Source organism: Sylvia atricapilla, chromosome 21 (genome assembly GCF_009819655.1).
Source record: "Sylvia atricapilla isolate bSylAtr1 chromosome 21, bSylAtr1.pri, whole genome shotgun sequence".
Taxonomy (NCBI): Eukaryota; Metazoa; Chordata; class Aves; order Passeriformes; family Sylviidae; genus Sylvia; species Sylvia atricapilla.
This window is the reverse complement of record NC_089160.1, coordinates 1,448,607-1,474,619: the sequence shown is the minus strand read 5'-3', so window position 1 is coordinate 1,474,619 and position 26,013 is coordinate 1,448,607. Positions and strand designations below refer to the sequence as shown.

General features: G+C 49.9%; 1 protein-coding gene across 2 annotated transcripts in view; it reads right to left on the bottom strand.

Annotated features, from left to right (window-relative positions):
* The window catches only part of LOC136370470 (vascular endothelial growth factor receptor kdr-like), a 126,678-nt gene that overhangs the window by 43,016 nt on the left and 57,649 nt on the right, over positions 1-26,013 (bottom strand). For both annotated transcript variants that reach the window (XM_066333903.1, XM_066333904.1), the window contains exons 8-12: positions 25,847-25,964; positions 24,004-24,179; positions 15,080-15,230; positions 12,609-12,714; positions 2,716-2,824 (exon numbers count right to left, since the gene is read on the bottom strand). In XM_066333903.1, coding sequence (XP_066190000.1) covers positions 2,716-2,824; positions 12,609-12,714; positions 15,080-15,230; positions 24,004-24,179; positions 25,847-25,964 — 660 coding nt within the window. The remainder of the gene's footprint in view (positions 1-2,715; positions 2,825-12,608; positions 12,715-15,079; positions 15,231-24,003; positions 24,180-25,846; positions 25,965-26,013) is intronic.

Sequence of the window (26,013 nt, the reverse complement as noted above, 5' to 3'; positions counted from 1 at the left end):
GCCATGTCCTGGGAAAACATCTCAGGAGATGGATGTTTTCCATGTGGCCCCAGGAAAAAAAAATCCCTGGGCAACGCTGCCCCAGTGGAATGGGGATTTGAGGGAGTTCAGCCTCTTTGTGATCTTCAAATTTCTTACCAGGAGAAGTGAGTTAAGCCCAGTTCACCAGAAGTCCTGAAAGCAGCTCAGGGAGCAGCAGCTTTTTTGTTGGTAGGAGATAATAGAAGAGCAGGTCTTTAAAATCAGGTCTTTAAAATTGCCGAATTAATTGTGGGGTGGCACACTTGCAGCTGCTTTGCAGAGAGCTGTGAAATGCTTTTCCCAGATCCCAAAGTCTTTTTCCCAAAGTCCCACGTGTTGCTCGTGTGCTCCCAGTTCTACCCCAGCCTTCAGCTCAGCCCTCAGCTTCAACCTGCACAGGATGAACCACCTCAAAAAATCATAAAGTGATTTTTGTGACCGCCTTTAAGCCCTGTGCTGCTGGATTTCCTCTGCCTGGAACCTCCCAGGCTGTCCCTGGCTGTCCCTCAACACTGAGACAGGAGGAAACTCCTGGGGAGAGTAACCTGGAGCCTGCTCCAGCTGTTCCAGGTGTGAGGAGGAGCCTGGCCCTGCCGGGGCAGAGCAGAGAGGAGGACCCTGTCCTGCAGGAAGCCCAGAGCAGGTCACTGCTGCTGTGCCACCGCTGCAGCATGACCCACTTTAGCACCAGGACGGCCACATTTAGAAAGTTTTCATTCCTTTCTCATCCATAAACACCACTATTTTTAAATGCAGTGCTTCCAAAAGCCAGCCATGCTCACTCAGCATTTGCCTCTCCCCCAGAATGGCTCAGACTCCCAGTTTTCCCTTCACAGGGAATAAATCTGGAATAAATCTGCCTTGCCAAGCCCTGTCTGCTTGGGTGGAAACATTCCCACCATCACCACTGTCAGTAATTTCACTCAGTGATTCATCTTCTTCATAATTCCAACTGCATGGGTAAAACACTTGTGTCCCAAAACGTCACTAGATGGACCTTAAAATAAAATAATTGCAATATTAAGCTCACTGTGGGTGGAAAACCCCTCCTTACACAACTTTATTATTAAAATATTATTAAAATAAACCAGAATTGTGCGAGGTGCATGGGGTGATTTAACCCTTTGGGTCTGGCCTTGTGCTTGTGGCTTATTTCTTTGGGTTTAGTCCCCAGATGTGGCAGTTCTGTGAAGAGCTTGGACAACCCAAGAACGCAGAATTCCCAGCAGGACACCCAACACTTGGAAGGGGCGAGGTGTAAAATTAATAGCTGCTCTTCATCTTGCCTTGGACATCTTGGGGACATCTTATACCTGAGCTGTATCTCCCAAAAATGCACCTCCAAGGGCATTTCCTTGAGTCAATAAGAGTCAGAGCTTTGGGAAAGAGCTTTTGGAGGCTGAAAGCCTCTCCTGTCACCCCTAATGGAGGGGGAATCTTGCCCCTCCATGGCTCCTGCCTCGTTAGTGTTGGTGGCATTCTTCTGTTGGAATTTGTGTGCAACACCAACGGGAGCAGAGTTTGGGGAGCCCTTTTATGGCTAGAAGGATTGCAAAGGTGCTGGATTTCTTTGGAGTCAAACGACCCAGGAGGGAAGAGAGGCCCAGGAGTGCAGATCCCAGCTTGCTCACGGGCAAGGAACCGAGCAGTGAGATCCAGACATTTATTTTCTAGGACACTTCTGCACTCTTTGCGCTAAAAATCGATATTTGGATGCAAATCCTGCCAGCCAACATCCACTCATCCAGAGAGTGAGCACAGAAACCTTTCAGCTTGTTCTGGGTGAGCACTTGAGCGAGGCTGTCCCTGGACTCTCCTCTCCTTTTAAACTGCCATCTCTCCTGAAAGCACGACCTGGATCTCCATCTCACTCCTGAAGAATTCCTGAGGTCAGGCAGAGTTTTGTTTGGATTTGAGCTCTTTGGAGAACCTCCTCCCAGCACAAAGGGCACTGCACAGGCCAGTGGCCCGATGTCACAGTGCCACCAGCCCTGGGCTGGATCCTGCCCGTGCTCACCTGTGTGTGCCCGCTGATTTCCTTGGAAACAAACCTTGCTCCTGGCTCAGGGAGAGGCTCCAGGCCTCTGGAACACCACAAAGGTCTCAGCTTTGCCAGAGGTTCCCCAAGGGGAGCACCCAAATGTCCCCAGGGTTGCTTTAAGGCACAGAAAGAGGGACTTGGGGCTGCAGCTGGACAGGACAAAGAGCCCTGGGGGTTGATACCTGTGGGATGATATTCCTGGCTCTGAGGGATTTTAGCCTGCTAGCAGCTGCTGACTTTCTCCCAAGGAAAAAAAATCTCCAGAAAGTTTCTTGTTTCTCAAAACAAGCAAAAACCTCTCCTTTCTCAAAACGACCTTTCTCCAGGTGGTGTTTTGCTGTTTAACCAGTGGGATCAGAGAGGTGTCATTCCTATTCCCCAACCATGGTGAGTCTGTATGGGAACACCTTATAAAAGCTAGTAAGAATTAGATAATAAAAGCCTTTTTTTAAAATGCTTTTTGCCTTCTGAAATATTTAGAGTCTTTCTTTGGTGTCCTGCAGCGACACTCACCCCAGCTGGACCCTGCCTTGTGTGGGTGAGCAGCCTGGGACAAACACCACACACAGGGGTGGCCTGAACCAGCCGTATGAACCTCCCAGGGAAATCACAGCAGCATCACCTGCCCTTTGGGAGGGGTTCCTGCTGTTTACCTGACACGTAGAACTCGATGCTCCTCTCCTCCTGGCCCACCTTGTTGGAGGCCACGCAGTAGAAGATGCCCGAGGCGCTGCTGTTCTCCGTGGTGAGGGTGCTCACAATCTGTGACAAACACAAAACAAGGGGTGGCTCTGAGACTGGGGCCCTCCAGCCAATTCTAACCAATTGCAAAACACCCCCAAAACCCATGATGAAGGTGAAAAAGGACTCAGCCTATTCCTAAAACCTCCATCTTGCTTTATATATATATATATATTACATTCTATAACCTTAAACTCTAAGTTTTCCACCCTGTGATATCTCACACTTCTATTCAAACCCCACACCCACAATCCCAGTTGTATCATTCAATTTTGGGAGCCTTTTCCACGGCCTCAGTGGTTTCTTGGGGACCAGTGACTGTCAGCACAGAAAGTCTGAAATTCTCAGTTTCCAACAGGGAGCCTTGCAGGGTGTGTGCTGGGGCAGAAAAGCTGTTCAGAAAGCTGTTTCTAGCTAATAGAGGGTAAAAGTCCCAGACAAATCTGCTACTTGGTTTTAGTCTGTTGTCTCAGCCCAGCTAATTCTCTCCCCTCCTCATTCCTGAACTTTACCCATCTTTTTTTTCCCCTGCCATATCCATGAAAAACAGGGTCCTTTTTCTGAGACACTGCCAAGCTCTTTGTGTGACATCAAGCAAAAAGCCCGAGTGAAGGGCGTGGAGGATCCAGCCAAACACAGTCCCACATCCATCTGTTCCCTTTCCTGCTTTTCACCTATGGCTTGTGTGGGGAATATTCTCATTTTCATGGGAAGCAGCTAATTCCTGTGGATGTGTTGCAGGATTTTGCTTTTCCCCTCAGAGAAGGGAGGGAATTGCATATCCCCTTTGGGCTGGGAGCCCCTAAATTCCAAACCCCTTCCTTGGAGCTGTGCAGGACTCGCTCAGGGAGGAGGGAAGCTCTGGAGAAGCTGCCAGTGCTGCAGCACTCAGCAAATGCTGGAAGAGAGGATGGTGGAGAAGGAAGGAGCCATGTCCTGAGCTTCACCACGTGGGAAGAAGAGGTGGTTCTGTCACCCCTGGGGCTGAACTCAAACGTGTCCTGAGGAATTTGTGTTCCTTGAAGCCCCCCAAGGCTCCTGCTGGTGAGGTCCAGCCGTGGGGCACTGCCCTGTCCCTGTCACAGCTCACACAGGAATATCCACAGACCCTGCCTTTGATTGTTCTTTGTCTCCCTTTGGAGTGGGAGCAGGAAAACAGGGCCTGAGCCACCAGGACAGAGATGTTCCTGCAGCATTCCTCTGCTCCCCCTGCAGCCATTCACCTGAGGAGCTCTGAGCCCTCACATTTGGAACAAATATCGCTTTCTTTGCCATCCTCTCTGAGGCCTCTGAGAATCAAAACTCATAACACCCTCTGGCCCTTTGTGCTTATCTCCAGAGAGCTCTTTGAAGTGCACAGAAGCATCTCTGGACTTTCTTTTTAATATCCTAAACTTAAACTCGCACAAGACATTCCTTCACCCCTCCTAAAGCTGCCCCACGAGTGTGTCTAGAGCTGTGTGGGATGTATTTTCTGAGTTATTTGAGATTTGCTGAGATCTGGCACTTTAAATCCCTCGGGGAAATGAGTTCCAAAGGTTTTGATCCCGTGTGTGTTTGACTTTCCAATGGTGAGGTTTGCAGCAGAGTAAGGGCTGAGTGGAAAAGTCTTTGCTTTTCATGGGAAACACAAGAATGGGGAATTCCTCAACTTTAGGGGTGAAAAAGGAAGAGCAGCAAACCCAGTTCCCTGTGGTGTCCACTACAGAAAGAGCTGTGCAGTCCTGAGTGATGGATGATGTGAAAATAGCTCTGCCCTGGCTATAAAATCATCAGCCTGGCTGTAAAATCAGCCTGACTGTAAAATCAGCCTGGTTATAAAATCAGCCTGGTTATAAAATCAGCCTGGTTGTAAAATCAGTCTGGTTATAAAATCAGCCTGACTGTAAAATCAGCCTGACTGTAAAATCAGCCTGGCCATAAAATCAGCCTGACTGTAAAATCAGCCTGACTGTAAAATCAGCCTGGTTATAAAACCAGCCTGCTCCTCCTGCTGCTGCTGGTCCTGGAGCAGTGGCCCCGTGCCATGGGCTGGGAATGAGCACACGTTAAAACCCTGAGCAGCCCTTTGGAATTCCTGCTGAATCAGGACCAGCAGCTCTCTCCTCTGGCTGCTGGATCTGAGGATTTCACATTTGGGAAAAGCAAAAGGCAATGTGAATGTACGTGCTGAGGACAGAAGGGGATACATTTGGACAGCTTTTTAACAGCAATTAGTCTTCCTAAGTGACAGCTCTAGCTGGGAAGTGGAGGAAAACGCTGCAGAGCCAGGCAAAATCATAAAAGATCCATTTTGGGACATGTCCAAAGTGTTAGGGGTGACACTGTGGCTCTTCTAAACACTGATGCAATGCCTCAAGCTGCTTGGTGGCCCAGAGGTGAATGCTCATGAGCACACACACAGACAGATGCTGACATCTCCAGCTCCATAACTCAGGAGAAGTCTGGCAGGGCAGTGGGAAAACAAAAACAACAGAAAAAAACCCAAATAGCTATCCTGAGACCTCACTGGAGCTAATCTCAGTGGTGTCTAGATAGGAAGGTGAAAAAGATGGTAAATGACAGTGGGAAACAATCCGGGAACAAATTCCTGGGGGAAAGGAACGATTGAGGAACAGAGAAAAAGTAATTTTCTTGTTTGGGCGCTCCAGTCACTGCTGAGCACTTGGATCCCAGCTCATTTCTCACCTGAGCACCAGAGATCAGACATTTCCTGACTTGGCCCACAGCTGCCACTGCCAGAGCCCCCCACACTGTGACTTTTGAACAGCAGCATCCAGCAGAGATCTACACATGATCCCAGAGCTGGCAGTGCAGGATTCTGAGTGATTTTCTTCTAAGATGATTCCCTTGGAATCGTTCTGGATCAACCTTTCACTCCAGTGCTCCTGGGCAAACCCCTGAGCCTGGGAGCCCCAGTTATCTCTCCAACATCTGAAATAAAGTCCTCAGTGGTCAAACCAACCCGATCCTGGTTGGTTTGGTGGCTGAAATTTGAAATCTGTGTGTGTTTGGTGGCAGGCTGGGATAAGGATTTTGTTCTTCTAAAGGCCACCCTTAATGAAAAAAAATGGTTTGAACTGGAGCACCCAACCTCAGGGATCTTTTCCCATTATTAACAGTGCAAATTGTTTCACTCTGTAGGGGCACAAACCCAGAATTTGGACCTTGAGCAGACAGTGGAAAAATTCTGAGGGGATAATCCCATGGTCCATGCACCTGGAGAAGTATTTTCCACTCCTGGAATCAGAGGCAGGGTAGAAAAGCTTGAGACACATTGGAGAGAGTCCAGAGGAGGCCACGGAGCTGCTGCAGGGCTGGGGCCAGGCTGGGACACCTGGGGCTGCTCACCTGGGGAGGAGGAGCTCCAGGGAGCTCTGAGCCCCTGGCACGGCCTGAGGTGATCCAGGAGAGCTGCAGAGGGGCTGGGGACAAGGGACAGAGGGACAGGACACAGGGAATGGCTTCCAAAGGGCAGGGCTGGATGGGATGCTGGGAAGGAATTGTTGGCTGTGAGGGACTGGGCTGGAATTCCCAGAGCAGCTGTGGGTGCCCCTGGATCCCTGGAAGTGTCTCAGGCCAGGTTGGGATGGGGTTTGGAGCAGCCTGGGGCAGTGGCAGGTGTCCCTGCCATCGCAGGGGTGACACTGGAGGCTCTCTGAGCCCCTCACACCCCTCAAACCCCTCTGGGATTCCAGGCAGGACTCACCCCACTCTCAGAAAACCCAGAGCTCAGCACTCTCTGCCAAGTTAAACAACAATTGATGTGAAACCTGCAACTGCCTTCAAACTTTGTGTCTCTGCACTGCAAATGCCATCCGTGAGCTGCCTGCAGCAGGGAAATGTGCAATTCCCAGTTTCCCTGTCCCTAGGAGCAGCAGCGACACGTTCCCAGAGCTGCCAACAGCCACAGGGGCTGCCCCACCCTCAGCTCCTCTGCTAATTAATAACAAATTATTGGCATGTCGTGTCTAGACACCTTCCTAGTGGGAGCTGGGTGGGATCCTGGCAGTTCACTGCATACCAAACACCTCCCGGGCTGCATTGCCTGCCTTGGGTTGGGAATTAAGGGCTCCATTTCCTATTACTTAACCTAAATTTAATAAATAACCACCCAATTCTGCGAGCCCAAGGAAGGGATTATTAGCTAATAAATAATTACCAGGAAAGAATAAACTAAGTTTAAAACTCCATAAGCAAAGGAATGAGATGACTGATTTCCGAGGAACGGCTCTGACAAGTAAATAGAGCTTGCTGCTGGGAAAACTCCTGATGGAATAGTTCAATCAAATCCATATGTAATGTTCCCGAACTGATAAAAATAAGTGATTTTAGAAGCAGCCAAATAACATTCCCCAGCCGTGCGCCGTGAGTGTTTTAAGACATCTTGTAGTAAGGACAGAGCAACGAGATCCTTTTAAAGCTGGAGGCAGCAGGAATTAATATCTCTTTCCTTTGTCTAATCCCTTCCCCCCTGAGCTTTGTTAACAATCCTTCCTCCTTCACTTCGTTAGCTCTCCGTGGGTGAGGATGAGGAGTGGAAAAGGTGGGTGGAAGAGCTGTCAGCTGTCAGAGTGCGGCAGAGCCGGGCTGGGAGGTGGGATTGCAGGAGCTGCAGCAGGGACAGAGAGTGTCCCCTGGCTCCTCATCCATCCCCTGGAGTGGCACACATCACTCTCGTTGGCACAGCCCCGGGGTTAATCCCTCACAACGTGCCAAAGGACGGACTGAGGAGGAGTAGAGGAGTCTGAGAGCTGCCAGCTTTGCTCCCAGCGCTGCCAGGGCTGTTCCCTGCCAGGGAAAGGGCAGCAGCCAGTGCCTTCCCCAGCGTGGGCAGGGCTGGGAGCACTGGGAGGGGACTGGGAGGGGACTGGGATGGGAACTGGGCTGGGAACTGGGCTGGGAACTGGGCTGGGAACTGAACTGGGCTGAGAACTGGGCTGGGAACTGGGATGGGGACTGGATTGAGAACTGAGATGGGAACTGGGCTGAGAACTGGGCTGGGAACTGGGCTGGGAACTGGATTGAGAACTGGGCTGGGAACTGGATTGAGAACTGGGATGGGAACTGGGCTGGGAACTGGCCTGAGAACTGGGCTGAGAAATGGGATGAGGACTGGGCTGAGAACTGGGATGAAAACTGGGCTGGGAACTGAACTGGGAACTGGGGTGGGAACTGGGGTGGGAAATGGGTTGGGAACTGGGGTGGGAATTGGGATGGGAATTGGGCTGGGAACTGAACTGGGAACTGGGCTGAGAGCTGGGCTGGGAACTGGATTGAGAACTGGGCTGGGAATTGGGCTAACTGGGGGTTTGAGGCGCCTCTCAGGAGCAGTGGGCTGGAGGGACTGCTCACCCTCCAGCCCCTGCAGCAGGTGGGTAAATCCTGGCTGGTCCTGAGCAATCACCACCCCCTGCTCCTTCCTCCAGTGCCTGCGGAGATTTTTGTTCTTTTTATCCCTTCAGGAGGTCTAAACTTGGCATTTTTTTTGGGTCAGTTTTCTTGAGTGGTGGTGACTTTAGGAGGTCAGGGAAGACAAAGGGCCAGTTCTGGTGTCCCTGCTGCTGGCCAGGCTCTCAGCAGAGCCACCAAGGACAGTTCCTGGTGCCTGACACACCTGGGCTGGTGTCCCTGGGACACACACCCCCAGGGAATGGCTGCTGTGTCCTGTGCCTGTCCCCTGCCCTGCTGTGACACGCTGGAGAAGCTCTCTGAAGTGACAGCTTTGGACAGCTGCTCACACTCTTCTCACCACACACACCCCGCCGCTCTAACGCAGGCTTTTTGTTCCTTCAGGAGGTCTAAACTTGGCATTTTTGGGTCAGTTTTCTTGAGTGGTTTGTGGGTTTCAGCAGCAGAAACACCCACGTGGCCTGGCCACTCTCATAGAGACATGAAAGGGAGAAAAGAGATGAAAAGAACCCCCCAGTGAGGACTGAATTATGCATGAGTCTTGCTATTCCCTTCTGCTGGTCCCAAGCTCAGGCCAGTTTGTTATTTTGCTAACAGGAAAGGAAATAAAATAGCAGCCTAGCTCCCTGTGACTCCAAAAGCCAGGCAATTCCTGCAGTCACGGGTGTCACACCTGGTGTGAAAGAGGCAGGTTCAGAGGAGCCACACAGCGTTTCAAATCCCAAAGTGAGGAGTTCAGCATGGGCTCAAAACCCCAGGGGAAAAATGAAACCGTCACAGGGCAACTGCCTCAGCCTCTGTTTGAGCAGAACTTCACTGAAGTGCATCATCACCTGAGCCATAACCTGGTGCTTTTGCTCAGGCTCAGGAAGGCAGGAGGAGGTGAAACTCACTTCCCTGTCTGTGGAATCCTCATGGAACCATCACCACGAGGATGATGACAGGAGAGCTCAGTTTGCCCTGGCACTCCTGTCAGGAGATGGCTGAAGAGCTTCATGTGATCAAAGGGCACCGGGGGTTTGCTGGAGAAATTCCTGCTCGCTGCCCTGCCACCTCGCTGTGGGCAAATTTCTGGATCTGGTCATTCCAGGCGGAGTTATTCCCATACTTTTAGCAGCTCTAAACCGTTAATGCAAGTTTTCACGTGTGGCTGGACCAGCTTTTATTGCTGCAGCTCCCAAGGGTGAACTCTCGGGTGGTGACAAATCCCAGAGGAATTCCACCTCCTGCCCAACACTCCAGGCTCAAATCCCTCAGGGAAATCCCTAACCTCAGCCAATCCCAGGTTCTAACACAATTCCTGAAAGCTCCATCCCTTTTTTTTGTCCATCTCCTGGGTCAGTGCAGTGAATTGCTGGGGCACGGTGGGAATGGCCTGGGCTCTTTCCTGTCTGTTCCATTCCTGGTGGGAATAATGACTGATAAAACTCAAGGAAATAGCAGAAGACTTTTTCCTCGGTGACTTTTTAAAAAAAATTATGTTCTATAAGATGAAGACTCCAATTAACACAGGAGTGTTAATTGGAGATTAACAGAAAGGGGGAAGGAGAGGAACTGCCTGCAATGGAAGCATGGAATGAAACCTGAGATTTCTATAATTTAGCTATATTAATCTGATGAAATCTTAATCAGGACATAAGAATTAACAGGAAAACACCTCAGGCTGTGTTTTCAGCCAGGGAGAAGAACAATGAGTCTTTACTATAAATTGTAAAATTATGTAATTTGTAACTTTAATCATGAAATATGTAAAGGCTGATTTTTATATATAATATACAGAGACAAACAGTAGCTGTGAGAGTCTCAAAGCTCTTGTCAGCCCATGCAGCATCCAAAAAGTCTTGGAAAAAGAAGAAACTTTGAAGGTAAATGTCACCGACCTCCATTTTTATAAATAATTAGTATTTTTAGGAGGTTGCTTTCACCTAAGATGTAAAATTCTTCAAGAATACATTAAAGCCAGAGCTTAAGGGGCACAATGCCATCTAAATAAATCCAATTTATAAATATCTCCCAGCAATGGAAAAACTCAGGAATGAGAGGAGAACACTGCTTTTCTCCTTCCCAGCCCAAGCTCCATGTTTTCAGAGCTCTGGTTTGGATTATGTTTAGAACTGAAAGTTTTTCTCTCTGAGAAAGAGCAGATGGCTGAGGCACTGATCCTGCCAGATGCTGATTTAGTCTGGAGCCAGGCCACAGGAGCACTTTGGCTTAACTTTGAGCACGGGAGGAACTCAGGAATTCTCCCATGCTCCAAGGGGAACCAGGGCAGTGTCCAGCACCGTGCAGGATCAGGGACTGAACCTTCTGGAGCATCCACCTGGAAACCTGGAGCTGCAAACCCTCTCCTGGAGCTGCAAACCCTCTCCTGGAGCTCCAAACCCTCTCCTGGAGCTCCAAACCCATTCCTGGAGCTGCAAACCCTCTCCTGGAGCTGCAAACCCTCTCCTGGAGATGCAAACCCTCTCCTGGAGCTCCAAACCCATTCCTGGAGCTGCAAACCCTCTCCTGGAGCTGCAAACCCATTCCTGGAGCTGCAAACCCATTCCTGGAGCTCCAAACCCATTCCTGGAGCTCCAAACCCATTCCTGGAGCAAACAATCCACACCTTGAACCAACAACCCCTGCAAGCCCCAGGTGATCCCAGGCAGAGCCAGGAGGCCCTGAACACACTGCAGATTCCTTGGACACATGGAACATCAGCCAGTGTCACCAGAGGCACCTGGGGGACACTGAACAGGAATTCCTGGTGGGATGTCTGCAGTTCACACCACAGCACCGCTGGAACCCAGCCACTCTCACACTTTCTCAACACTGAGGGAGACACAGAAAGTTTTGACCCAGGAGCCTCGGGAGGGTTTAAAAGGGTGTGTGACATCATCATCCCCCAAAGGCCAGCACTTGTAAAGAGCAGAGATCCGGGCTGATCCCAGCGCTGGGGAATTCCAGGAATGCCAAGAACTCCCAGCAGCTTGGGGACCAGGAGCTGGGGGTGAGCATCATCCCCTGCCATCATCATCATCATCCCCTGCCATCATCATCCCCTGCCATCATCCCCTGCCATCATCATCATCCCCTCCCATCATCATCATCCCCTCCCATCATCATCATCCTCTGCCATCATCATCATCCCCTGCCATCATCATCATCCTCTGCCATCATCATCCCCTGCCATCATCATCATCCCCTGCCATCATCATCATCCCCTGCATCATCCCCTGCCATCATCATCATCCCCTGCCATCATCATCATCCCCTGCCATCATCATCATCCCCTGCCATCATCCCCTGCCATCATCATCATCCCCCGCCATCATCATCCCCTGCCATCATCATCATCATCCCCTGCCATCATCATCCCCTGCCATCATCATCATCATCCCCTGCCATCATCATCATCCCCTGCCATCATCATCCCCTGCCATCATCATCATCCCCTGCCATCATCATCATCCCCCTGCCATCATCATCATCCCAAGCCATCATCATCATCCTCTGCCATCATCATCATCCCAAGCCATCATCATCATCCCCCGCCATCATCATCATCCCCTGCCATCATCATCCCCTGCCATCATCATCATCCCCTGCCATCATCATCCCCTGCCATCATCATCATCCCCTGCCATCATCATCATCATCCCCTGCCATCATCATCATCCCCTGCCATCATCCCCTGCCATCATCATCATCCCCTGCCATCATCATCATCATCCCCTGCCATCATCATCCCCTGCCATCATCATCATCCCCTGCCATCATCATCATCATCCCCTGCCATCATCATCATCCCCTGCCATCATCCCCTGCCATCATCATCATCCCCTGCCATCATCATCATCATCCCCTGCCATCATCATCCCCTGCCATCATCATCATCCCCTGCCATCATCATCCCCTGCCATCATCATCATCCCCTGCCATCATCATCCCCTGCCATCATCATCATCCCCTGCCATCATCATCATCATCCCCTGCCATCATCATCATCCCCTGCCATCATCCCCTGCCATCATCATCATCCCCTGCCATCATCATCATCATCCCCTGCCATCATCATCATCATCCCCTGCCATCATCATCATCCCCTGCTATCATCATCCCCTGCCATCATCATCCCCTGCCATCATCATCCCCTGCCATCATCATCATCCCCTGCCATCATCATCATCCCCTGCCATCATCCCCTGCCATCATCATCATCCCCCTGCCATCATCCTCATCCCCTGCCATCATCATCATCCCCTGCCATCATCATCATCCCCTGCCATCATCATCATCCCCTGCCATCATCATCATCCCCTGCCACCATCATCATCCCCTGCCATCATCATCATCATCCCCTGCCACCATCATCATCCCCTGCCATCATCCCCTGCCATCCCACACGTACCTTTGCCTTGTCCCCCTGCCTCATGGGTGTGTTCTCGATGCTCCTGATCCTGTTTCCCACCACTGTGTTCTCCCAAACCACAACTTTCGGCCCCTCGGGATTGCACCTGGGGGTGGAAAAGCAGAGATGGTGTTCAAGGGAGGCAGGGAGGTGTATTGGAGTGAGAAAATGTCCATCACAGACAATCATCTTAGAGTTTAGATCTTAATCTTAGTTCTTAAATAAGATCCGTTGCTGCTGGGGTCTGTTACTTTGTGAAAATCCTCCATTTCCTTCTTTGCAACATTTCAAAATTATTTACAAAATTATTTACAAAAAACTTATTGGCAGAGGCAAAGGAAATCAGTGCACCACCAGCAGTGAACCCTCCAATCTTTGCAAAGATTAGAAAAGGGAAAATACTGGACAGTTGGTTTAATCGTGGGAGTTTTATCTGGCTGATTTAAGTTATAATTCCAAATTCAAAATGCCAGTCACTCCAAACTCCGGGAGGTGGATGTTCTGAGGGTCTGTGCTCAGCTCCCAACAGGAACTGTGGGCTGAGGGAGGAATGGAAAATACTGGGATAAACAGCAGAAGAGCCCTTTAATGCTGCCCATTCCACAGGAGACAACCCTCATTCTGGAACATGGGCAAGGAGCAGAGTGTGGGGAGGACCAGCAGCACCATCCAGGGCAAAAAAATAAAACTTTCCTGTCTTCCTCAACTTGGTAACACTAAGCAGAGAGACAGCTCTCCTCATTCCTCGAAATGCAAAGGCTCTGAGCCCACCGCGGGAGGTAAAAATGGACTTTTGCAGGCTGATGGTGCAGAAAATCCCTCCATCAATCAGCCAGAGCCACACAAAGCACAGGGGCAACACCCTGGGTCAGGGTTTGGGTTTGCAGCTCTCCAAAGGGGCTGGGGAGGAGATCTGGAGGGACTTCCTGCAAGGCACAGCCCCGTCCTGAGCATGAGGGGGGAAAGCTCAGAGGAAGCAAAATCACATCCCTGAGCTGTAAGGAACAATGCTGGTGCTCAGGGACTCGAAGGGCTCAGCTGAGGCAGAGCTGGGGGAGAGAAAGAGAGAGAGAGAGGAAGTCAGACAACAGAAGGAAATGGGGACTGTGTCATTTCCCACAGGAATCCTCCTCCAGCTTCTGCTGGAGCGAGATAAGGCTGCCCCTGGGGCCAGCAGAGGTAGAGCCACTCTGCGATTGTGTTTGGATTGATAAGATCAGAGAGCTGCAGCAGCAAGGGTTATGTGAGGTCCTTTGCCACCAGGTCACTGCTTTGGATCTGGTTGAATTCAGCACTCATGGCCAATTCTGTCCCCCCCTAGACAGAAGGGTCTGGAAAAGATTTCGGGTCCCCTCTGTGGCTTTCCTGGGGAGGTTTCCATCTGCTGTCACTGGTCCCCTCCCAGGCTGAGCCCTGCTCCTCCTGCAGGACCAGCAAAACCATCAAAATCCCTGAGTTTATTCCCACAGGAGCCAGGTGGGATCCCTCCCTGGGGCTGCATCCCCCAACACCCCCGTGCTGCCCCACAGGACCTGGGAAAGGACTTCTCCCTGATTTCCCCTGTCCCATGGCTGAGAAAACAATAATAAAAAAACACCCAGCAATTTTCTCCCTTTTTTCCAGATCCATCTTAATTTTTTTTTTTTTTAATGGGTGTAAAACGTGATTTCAATCGCTCTCACTGCAGGGAGGAGCTGAAATGGTCAGGACTGTGCAGGGGCTGGCTCCTGCAGGTGCCCAGGGGCCACCAGAGAAGTGAGTGGCCACCAGCCAGAGCCTCTCTCTGCAGATCCCTCTGCTCAGCTGCGGGAAAGGGATTTGCAGAGAATTTTTAGAGTTGGACAGAAGGACACTCAGGGAACTGCTGCAGCCAAGGGAAATGTCCCCTCAGGCAAATCTCCAAAGGTTTCCTGGTTTTCCTTTGCTCTCCAGCAGCTCTGACCCTTTGCTGCTGTTCACACCTCAGCCTGCAGCACAGAAGGGTCCCCAGGGAGACACAATTCCAGCTCCAGGGACACCGAGGAGCCTGAGCCCAGCCTGCACCAGTGAAGACAGCCCTTGGGAAATCCCAGGAGGACTGAAGGAGGCCAAGCCTTCAGCAGGTTTATCTGAAAAAATAAATCTCTTGCAGGGCAAAAGGAGTGTCAGCTGTGCCCACAAATCCTGCTGGTTTTCCTTTGTCAGATATTCCAGCCTTCAGCAGGGCTGAGCAGAGGCTGAGGGGCATTGCTGGTCAGGGTAAAGGAAAATTCCATGATCTTTAGTTGATCTTTAGTCCCTCTACACTTATTTGACACAATTCAGGTGATACACAAACTGCACAAACACAAGCAGATGCCAGCTGGGCACAGAACCCTGGAGATCTTCACTCTAATTGTGATTTTAGGGATGAAGAGGATGGAGTGAAAGAAAAGCTGTCTGGAAACACCCAACAACTGAAGAACTGAATCATCCACGAGGACATCACTTACAGGGTGTCTGTGAGGTTGCAGGGCTGCCACTTCCACTGGATCCTTGGCTCAGGATTCCCACTTGCCGTGCACTGGATTTTTTGTTTGCTCCTCAATTCCACCCTCACGACCTTGTCAAAGTCCGTCTCCTTTTCGTAGATCTTGGGTCTCTCTAAAGGAGAAAAAAAACCCCAAAAAATCAAACACAAAAACGCAAATGAGCAAATTTACATCCATAAAAGGGGTTTGAGACGTTTTGCTGGGAGAAGTGATGATCCAAATGAGGCTCCTGATGCTGTGGGCAGTTCCCAGCAGTTCTGAGAATGTCCCTTGGCAGAAACCAGGGTGTTGGTTGTGGCATTTCACAGAACACGTTGCAATTCTACCACATTCACCCTAATCCCTTCCCAGTGTCCTTGGGGACCTGCTGAACATGGAAAACTCATGTCATGGAACATCTCTTGGTGAAGGATCAGGATCAGGGCTGTGAGAAAATGGTGTTGGAGGGCTGATGTCCCCTCCTGAGAGGAACCTCATCAGCTCCTCAAGGCTTTGGGGGAAAAAAATCACCTTTTTCACCTGAAGCCTTTCCTTTTGTGTGTGTGTGTGACGTGCACTGGGTGGAGGGGAGCAGAAAAACGAGGCAGGAGTGGTGTGGGAACAAGACTTGGAGAGAAATGCCAGGGAATTCTCAGCAGCCACCAGAAATGTCACGGCGTCACTCCCATCTGGACAAAGATCTCACCCCCTCAGACTGCAAAATCCCTCCAGAGCAAACTCTCAGTGACACTTTTCAGGGCTGCTCGTTGCCAGCAGGAAAGAAATGCTTCGTCCTGTCTCCTTCCAGCTCCCACGGGAAGGGCACCAAAAGGAGGAATAACGGGGAAAAAAAATAATTAAAATAAAGCTCCAAAGTGAAGTGAACTTTTGGTAACCTCAGGCAGGGTGGGTTGGAGTTTGGGGTGAAAGCACAGGCTCTGCCCATCCCTGGCCACGTCCCTTTGTCTGCCTCAGGGCAGGAAATCAGAGAGATTTATTGTTGGGGTCCCTGTGTGGGACACCCCTGTGCAGCCAGGAGAGGCTGCTCTGCCCCCCGCCCTGCTGACAGGCTGGGAAGTGAATGTAGATTAGATTTCTCATTTTTTTGAGCTAACTTATTTTGTTTCTGCTGTCAGGGAGGCCCCAGATATGTAAATATGAGCTATTGCCCACCTCATCAATCTTGAGCCCTTTCCCTCTTTATTTAAAACAGTCATTTTTTTGCCTTCCAGCCCTTTTAGGAGAGGACTGACCAGGCTGATCCCTGGACTCTCACTTGGCATTTCTCATGGTCAGGCTCTGAAAGATCTTCTGACCTCACCAGTGCCTGAAAACACATCACTGTTTCCTTCTCCACCCCATGGAAGCGTTGGCTGGGGTGGGTTCAGCCGTGTGCCCATCCTGTCATAAAACACTGGGCTCTTTAAAGGGCCTTCAGTAGGTCCTGATTAACATTTCCTCTGAGAAACCCAAACTCTGCTTGGTGTGGCTCTCACTGAGGATTCCGTGTGCTTGGAGGTTCCTGAGCAACTCAAATCTTGGAACTAACAGTGAATTTCCTCAGCTAGCATCTCCTTTCCCACCACTATATTATTTCTGATCATAAAAATAATTCTGTCAATTCTCCCCGGAAGGAGAAGCACATTTTTTTTTTTTTATTCTCTTGGATGTTTCTCCCTTCATCAGCCTCAAATCCTGTGTTTGACATGTTCTGGACTGACCTCACAAGTGTGATTTCACTTGGAGGAAGACTCGAGGTTCAGTGTGAAAGGTTACTCAAGTGTTGTGTGAAAGGTTACTCAAGTGTTGTTTTTTGGGTTGTAAAAAGAGCTTTACACACTTGGGCAGGGGCACTGGTGTCTGTGTGTGTGAAGGACTGATCACAATCGTTTAATATCAGGGCATTTCTCTCTATTCTTGGTTGACTGTCATTTAAATTGCCCTTCTCAAAAAGAAATAACAATTGAACTTGCTCCGACTCTAACAGGAACATACAAAAGTGAGGAACGAATTCACGTCACAATTATGGCACTATTAACTATGACTCGAGACCTAAAATGAGTCCAAATGATTCATCAATTGAAATAATCATTATTTAAGATCAAGCAATTATTTTTTTTTTTTGAAGTGTGCTGGGAAACGCCTCCCCATCTGTTCTTTCCCATAACACAGAATGGGGCAGTGGCTGATTGTGGCACAAATTCAGACACTGAAGAACTTTCCCAAGGGTCTGTGCTTTTGCTCTGCTGAGGTGGAGGTGGTGTCACCGTGCAGGTGACCCTGCTCAGGTGTCCAGAACAGGGACAGGACCTGCAGGTGACCCTGCTCAGGTGTCCAGAATAGTGACAAATTCTGCAGGTGACTCTGCTCAGGTGTCCAGAACAGTCACAGGACCTGCAGGTGACCCTGCTCAGGTGTCCAAAACAGTGACAGGCCCTTCCACACCCCCAGTGCTCCCCTGTCCCTGCAGGGTGCTGGCCCTGGAGCACTGAGGTTTGGGGGAAGGTGGGCTCCTCCTCCAGGTCATATTTCCTGGGATGAAACCTTTCCAACCCTCTGCCCACTGCCCTTTCACCTCTGGAGCTTTGCCCTTCCCCTTGTTGGGCCAAATCCCATTTACACCATCCAAAGGTGATGGAAACCTGATTTTAATGGTCTGGGAGCTCTTTCATGGAGATTTTCCTCCTGTCTCTGGTGGTCTGTAGTAATGCAGAGTGTCTGAAGGGAATGTTGAAATCCCTGCTGTGCTGTTCCTGTGCTCTGTTCCGTATTTTCAGAACCCTGCACTCATGACCTTGTCTGTGATCAGGGTTGTGAAGAGAACTGGTTTCTGTGGTGGGACTGGGTGGCACCTGCCCAGTGTCCCCTGGGGACAGCCTCTCCCTTCAGAGGGGTTTGGAGCCCAAAGCCTGGCACCACTGAGGCTGCACCTGGCAGAGTAAACCCTCTCTCTCCCCCTCCAGACTGAGTTTAGCTCTCTCTCTCATCGAGCAGCACAGGATTATGCCCAAACCCTCATCCCTGCAGGGCTGGGGGTACAAATCCCTGTGCCAGAGCAGCTTTTCCATCCCTTTCCTTCCCCCTCTGTCCCACCTTGGCTGCCCAGCCCTTGGCCACGGTCCTCCCCAGGCTCAGCTCTCTCAAGCAGAAGCCTTAAAAACCTTAAAAAGCTGTGTGGGGAGGTTTGGCCGTGCAGATGGCTTTAAATGTATCCAAATAAATGGCTTTTGGTCCTCCCTGGCTCCCAGTGTGATCGTATCCCCGGCTCGCCTTGCAGAGGTGCAATTGCTGCTGTGAGAGCTGACCTGAATAGCTAAAGACTTGGCGGCTGCTGCGCTGGGAAATGCAATCAAAAAGCACTTCTGCTTGCTGTAGGTTTCAAATTGATCAGCATTATGCAAATCTCACCTTCCTGGCTGCTGTCATCTCCAGTTTGTGGCGTTAGGAGCAGATAATGTGTACCAGGATTAGGACGTGAGCCCCTCTGTGAGGCTTTTCTCTCCCTAAATTCCTTCAGGTGCCGTGGGGGTGATACAGCTGTCACCCAAAGGAGCATCCAAATGCAGAGGACAGCACAGAGAAAGTTTCTCTGAGTTCTCTAAGGAAATTTTGCTTTCCTTTCAGTGCCCTCTGACTGAACTGCTGCTCACCTTCCCCACGACCATTTCAGCTGCTTCAGAAAAATCTCCTCACATTAAGCACATCATTAAAATAACATAGAGAGGCCAGTGAGGCATTAATCTCAGCCTGAGGTACTTTGCTGGACATGGGGCTTCATTAAAACCCTCGATGGAGTTGCGACTTCTTTTTCTATTTATCTTTTCTGTTTTCCAAACCCTCAAAAAATATTTCCCCTTGGGAGCCTTCTATCTGAAGTTCGTACAGCACTTAATGGAAATACAAGTGAATATTCTGTATTTAGAGAGGGAACTTCCTAGTGCAGGCCTTGGACTGGGAAAGGGTAAAATTTCCTCTGAAGTAAAACTCAAAATGAAAAAGTTGTCTGGGTTCACTTCACATTTCTTCCCTTTCCTTCTTATTAAAAGGAAAAAAAACCAAAAGCACTGAGTGAAATGACCTGAAGACACAGCTTTGGTTTCTGACTGACCACTGCAAGGTGTTTGAGCCTGGCTGGGAGTTTTTTTCTGGGGCTGATTGTTGCTGTTTTGTTGTTTTATCCATGCCCTGCAGCCAGGGCTGCTCTCAGGTGGGTGCACCTGCCCCAGGTACCTGTCCCCAGGTACCTGTGAGGAAACAGCTGGAAACAGCCAAAAAATCTCTCTGTGAGTCACCACCACAGCCAGGAATAGAGTCAGGGACAGGATTGTGCCCCAGCCTATCTGCCCCTCTGGAATGGGCTGGGAGAAAAGCACTTGCATCCTGGAGATATAAAGATATAAACAGATATTATGATAAATCACAGGGAACTTGACCTGGCCCACAGGAAATTTTGGTGTTAAAATTCCAGCCCAGCTTGGTTTGGGGTTTTCTAAACCCGTGTCACTTCTGGGTGTCTCTCTCATCCCAGAACAGGAAGAAATCTCTTTTCCAGTGCTCGCCCAGAGCTGTCATTCACTCCCACGGGCAAAAAGAAAAAGGGGTTTCTCTCATCTGTGTCTCCCCATCTGATTTTTTACAGAGTTCAGAAGGAAATGGGATTAAGAACTGCTCATTTTAAGCAGAGCAGGCAGTTTTTTCCTAGGGTTTTTATTCCCTGTCCCCTCTGCCTGCTTTCCAAAATTCACTTTGTGCACCTGCAGGATGGCAGAGGGAGGCATGAGCTGCCACTTCCCTCCTCACTCTGGGTTTTAGGGGCTGTCAGACCGAGATTGCTGCTGCAAGGACATGACTTGAATGCTTCAGATCCTTCTGGCAAACTCCAGCAGGCCCCCACCTTCCTCTCCCTAAAATCGCTTCGGCCACTTCCAGCAGGATGAAAATAGCTCCTCTGGCTTTTCCATCAGGGGCTCTCCTGGGAGCCGGGAGTGTGCAGGGTTGGGATGCTGTCAGGGAGAAAACTCCTCAGGATTTGTTCATAAATGTGCAGGAGAGGGCTGCTGCCGTTTCATAAATCCCCCAGTTCCCACCCTGCAGCTCTGGAGTCACCTGCCCATTCTGTTCCCTCGGCAGGGGCTCCTCAGTTTTGGGGCCAAATCCAACTTTGGGGGGGAAATAACTCCTAATTGAGTCATTCCCATGGAGTGGGGCAGAGATCTGGGATTTCTCCAGTTAAACACCCAGGAGGTGACTCCAAGGAAAGCTGCAGCTCAGGAGAGACACAGGGCTCAGGCAGGGGGCTTCTGAGATTATTCTTGTCCTGCTCCAAAGGTTCTCCTCTGCTGCCATTATTAGTGAATAAAACACAATTAATACAGAGCAGCCTGAGGGTCGAGCCCTGCCTCTGCTTATACTTTGGGATATATATATAAACCGTAAGATATTAAAAAATTAATATATATTATAAATATATATATTTATAATATATAAAAATATAACATGCAATATATCATATGTCATATAATTATATTATATGTCATATATACATGCTATATATATTATATAATATAATATATCATTATATATTATATTATTATAAATATAAAAATTAATATATATTGTAAAATTACATAAAATACGTATAATATACAATATATAATATATAATATATAATATATAATATATAATAGAGAATAGAGAATATATTATATATATTATATATATAATATGAGAATATTTATATATAAATAGAGAATTATTTATATATAAATAGAGAATATATTATATATATATATATATATTATATATGGGCTGTGTCATTACTGCTCATTTCTGCACTGCGGGGTCCCCACGCAGCAGCAGCAAACATTCCGATGGCATTTATCTCCTCATTCCGAAGTCTGCTGATGTGATTTCCCCTCTCCTCTCTCAGAGTGGAGCAGAGCTCGCTGCCTTCCTCAGCTTCACTCGGAAACTAAAGTCTGGCCCCGGATTTGGGGAGCAAATTTGGGCTGTTATCCAACAGAAATTGCTCCTGACTCTCGGGGGGTTTATCAGCTGCAGGCTCCACCTTTTAGACAGGATGCAAAACTGATTCTCCAACCCTGCGTCCACTTGGAGGCCAGGAGGATTTTCCCATCGGCTCCACTAATCCCTGTGCTCAAATGCCAGTAACTGCAGCTGCCTGTGCTCCTGAGGAGGGGCACTGATCACACCTCCAGCCCAGAGGTGGGTTCCTTCAGCTGATAATCCCTGCAGAAAGCGGCCACAAAGTGTGTTCTGGTCTCCTTCTCTTCTCTCAGAGCCTGCCGAAATCCTGAGCAATGGAATCTATTCAGGTGCGATACCCAGGGATCAGCTGGAGATAAAGTGCCGGGTTATTTGTGGAGAGTTAAGGGGAAAAATGCCAATCGGCTTTCAGTTTGGAGCTGCGGAGTGTGCTTGAAAGGAAAGCACAGCTCCGAAAAAGCAGCTCCTGACAAAGCTGTCCCTGCCCTCTGATGGGAAGCACAAGGGAAGAGGCAGTTTGGGGAAGCTTCGAGAGCCAAATTTGCTTTTTTTGGGCTCTACCCACATGAATCTCAGCGAAACGAGTCTCTCCTGGGCTGAGTGTTCACACAGCGCATCAGGCTGCTGCTGCAGGGAGGAGCCCGGCAGGGATGGCAGGATTCCCTGGGTGCTGTGGGATTCCAGAATTCCCTGGGTGCTGCAGGAATGGCAGAATTCCCCAGGTACTACAGGAACTCCAGGATTCCATGGGTGCTGTGGAAATTCCAGGATTCCCTGGGGCTGTGGGAATTCCAGAATTCCCTGGGGCTGTGGGAAAATTCCAGGATTCCCCGGGTACTGTGGGAATGTCAGAATTCCCTGAGTACTACAGGGATAGCAGAATTGCCTGGGTGCTGTGGGAATGGCAGAGTTCCCTGGGTGCTGTGGGAAATTCCAGAATTCCCTGGGTACTGCAGGGATTCCAGAATTGCCTGGGTGCTGTGGGAATTCCAGAATTCCCTGGGTACTGTGGGAAATGGCACAATTCCCTGGGTGCTGTGGGAAAATTCCAGAATTCCCTGGGTTCTGTGGGAATTCCAGAATTCCCTGGGAGCCAGTCCTGCTACGCCCTCCCTGTCTGCAGCCTCAGGTCCCACCCAGGGCACCCCTGGCTTTCCCTGTTCTCCTCTCATTCCCTGGCTTTCCCTGTTCTCCTCTCATTCCCTGGTTTTCCCTGTTCTCCTCTCATTCCCTGGCTTTCCCTGTTCTCCTCTCATTCCCTGGTTTTCCCTGTCCTGCTCTCACTCCCTGACTTTCTGTCACCAGAAAAGGGACACTTGCTCTGTCCTGGGCAGTCGGGGATGCCCCTGCAGCTGCTGGACTTTGAGAAATGGAGGCCATTAAATAATTAATGCTGAGGAAGCCTTTGCTGACCCCCGGGAAGGCTGAGGATGGGCAGGGCCGTGTGAGGGACAGGATGGCCCGAGCATCACCACACCACGGACATGAAAAGCCTGTGCTGGGCTGGTTCAATCCTGAAATAGCCTCTTGCTGACAGAAAAAAGGGCTCTGTTTGTTTTTTGGTTGCCTGTTTGGGCTCCTGGAGGAAACGCTCCCTCCTGCACACAAACACCAATATTTACCTTGACAAGATAGTTTATTATCATTCCCAATTTGCTCTTCCTTTGAACGTTTCCGTTCTCTGAAGAGGCAAAAGCCCATTGTGTGGAAAAACAATCTCAAGTGGAGGGATTCTGCAGCTCAACACGTTCCTCCTGCTCAGCTGAGCTGACCATGAGCCTGTTCTTGGCTCCCTCCTCTCCCAAATCACACATTAATTTATCTCTTATTTCAGCTTTTTTAAGCTCTCCTATCTTATTTAACATTTTTAAGAGGTCAGAGGTACCTGAGCCACAAGTTCTCTATTTTTTAGACATTATTCCTTTCTGAAAGGTGAAACAAGAAAAAAAAAAAACCACAACTGCTGGAAGCAACAGTACCTAAGTATATAAAAATTGGACAATTGAGAATATTTTTAGGTGTGAAGAGGGAAGGGAGAGAAGAATTCACTACAAAAAAAAAGAGCAAACCTGTCTCAATAACTACTCGCTGCCCAAGTGGAAAATACAAAGGCAAAGCAGAGGTAACTTTTGCTGAACTCCTGCTTGGCCTCATAATTCCATCTCTGTTGCCAAATCCAACGGATTAAAAGGGGCAGGGGATGTGCAAAGAGACAGTGTGGCTCTGTCATGCATTATCCACCCAGGGAGGATAATAAATGGCATTCCAATACCAATTTTCCCTCTGTGGCAAGTGAACCTGCTGCAATGCACACCACGGTTTTCCCTGAATTCCCCAATGCCAAAAAGAAGCTGTCCCTCGAGTGCTGGCAGCAGAGGAGTGACAGAAAACACAGATTTAGAAAGTGGATCTGGAGCAGGATGATGGACAGACATAAAAGCCAGGGCAGCTCCTTCCATCAGCCCCACTGGGACCCTCCCTGTCCCAGCAGATGTTCTCCAGGGCTCTGCCCAAGCTGCTTTTCAACCTCAAGGGATAAAACCTGCAGCCCTTCTCTTGGGAAACTCTGCCCCCAGTCACCTCTCAGCTCGACATCCTCCCAAGCTCCAATAAAAATGGGAATTTTGTGCCCCTTTCCAGGCATTTCCAGCTCCCTGTGTGGAGCCACTGTCCTGGCACTGGGTGCTGTGGGACTGCAGTGTCCCAGGGGAAAGGACTTGAATGAGCCAGGGTCACCCCAGATCCTCAGGACAGCCAAAACCAGGGGTTCAGTGGCCCCTGAGGGAGGTGATGATCCCTGGGCAGTGCTGAACCCATTCCTGCAGCCTGCTGCAGCAGGATCATGCAAAAACAGGACAAAAAAAACCCAGCAGAGGGAATTCCACAGGACGGGTCCTTACCTGTCACCACCAGCTGCATGGTGAGGTTCTTGTAGAGGCCGTATTTGGGGTTGCTCAGGACCATGGTGTAGTTCCCAGCGTGTTTGGGTCTCACATCTCGTATCCCCAGCCTGTATCTCAGGGGGTCTGGCTCGTAGCAGGTGTGGTTGTCCTTGATCAGTTTGCCATCTTTATACCTGTTTGGGAAGTTCCATCAAGGTTTGTCAACCCTCAGAAACACCCAGTCACCCACGTTAGGGGGATAAAACAAAGGCTCATCCCAGCAGGTCTGGAATTGGCTTGGATTGGATGTTTATTCCGGTTATCTGTCCGCACCAGAACTGATTTACATCCCCAGTGCTGTGGGATGGAGTCACTCCACACAGGAAAAAGGTGGTTTGTTTTATCTGAATGGACTGTGCCTCTCACGTGCTCAGCTGGGATCTAAATGCCCCCAGAATGGAGCTGGAGGGGCAGCACCAAGCGTGGGAAGTCGTGGAACAGCAAAATGTGCGTCCCCACTTTCAGAGGGAGAGATGAACTCAGCAGAATTGTCTCTCAGGGTGTCTCTGTGAGCCTTTAGAGCCTTCGCTGCTCCTGAAAACCCTGTGACCTGCAGAAGCCGGCCCACAGGGAGGTCAGTGAGGAATTCCCGGCCTGGAATATTCCCTCGGGCAGGAGAGGCTCCTGTTCCCTGCTCAGCACACAGAGGCAGGTTTGGGGGCAGGAAAAGGGCCAGGCTTTGCCACACACGGAGCTTTAGGCTCGGGGGAAGGATGCTGGGGCATCTCCCACTGCCTGAGGATGCTGGAAACCTCCTTTGCAGGCATAAAAACCATCCTGAGAGACCTCCAAGGTCAGCAGCCGGGAGGGGAGGCAGCTCTGGTGGTCCCAGGCAGCCACCAAAGAGCTCCACACCGAGCCCAAGAACAAAGGTTTGGCAGGGAGAAGGGCTCTGTCCCCACCTCAGCTCCCCAAACATCCCTAAATAACAGCAGCCATTCAACCCACCTCCTGGCACTGATTCCACTAAGATCAGAGGATTTCACGTTATTGCACTGCTAATTAAATGCAGCCAGGGCAGCCCTGAGCAGCCTTCTGCTGCCTGCCAGGCTCTCAGCTGCCTGAGGACAGGTTCTCCAGGGAAATGCCACCTTCTCTGCCAGGACAGCCACCCCCTGCCAGTGTCCCCTGGGATTTAATGCAGTTAAAGGTGTAAAAGGCATTGGATGGGGTCATTAAAGACTGAGCAGGAGAGAGAGTGAGGGATGAAAGGGTAAAGAGAGACTGGAATGTCTCCTGGAGTTGTTTTTGTGCTGCCCCTCCTGTTTGTCAGACCCACTGCTCTCCTGGTGCAGCCTTGGGTTTGCTCAGGAGCATTCACTGCAAGGATCTGCTGGAACGGGATTATTATTATTATTGTAACAGGGCGTTATTTAAAAGGTCTGGAGAGAAACAATTTCTTCTGTTATAAATACAATTTCTTCTGTTATAAATACAATTTCTTCTGTTATAAATACATCCTTTCCCTGCCCCCTTGCAGACTGCCCACCACTGCTGGGGGTAAGCAGCAAACCCTTCCCCAAATTCGGATCTCCCAAATCATTCTGTGTCCAGGGAAAGTGAAACACACATTTTTAATTTTTTTTTTTTTTTTTCTGCAAGGACCTTTCTTGCCTGGCTGGGAGAGGAAACCAGCCTGGGAATGAGGCACAGCCTCAGGAGCCCAGAGCAGCTCCTCAGCTGAGCTCAGCTCTGAGCTCTGAGCATTCCCAGCCCTGAGTGTGAGCAGAGGGATGCTGGTGACCTGCTCCATGAAGGATTCCTGCAGGAGCTCAGGCTTTGCTGCTGCTGGGGCACTCACCAGGTGACAGAGGGCCGAGGAAAGGCGTCCACCTTGGCAGCCAGCTTCAGGGACTTGTGTCCTGAGGTGATCTCGTAGTAAGGCCCTTTCTTGTGGGACACTGTGATGTAGGGTTTTTCTGGGAAGAGAATTGAGCAGGGACACTTCAGATGGCAGCTGTGGTGCAG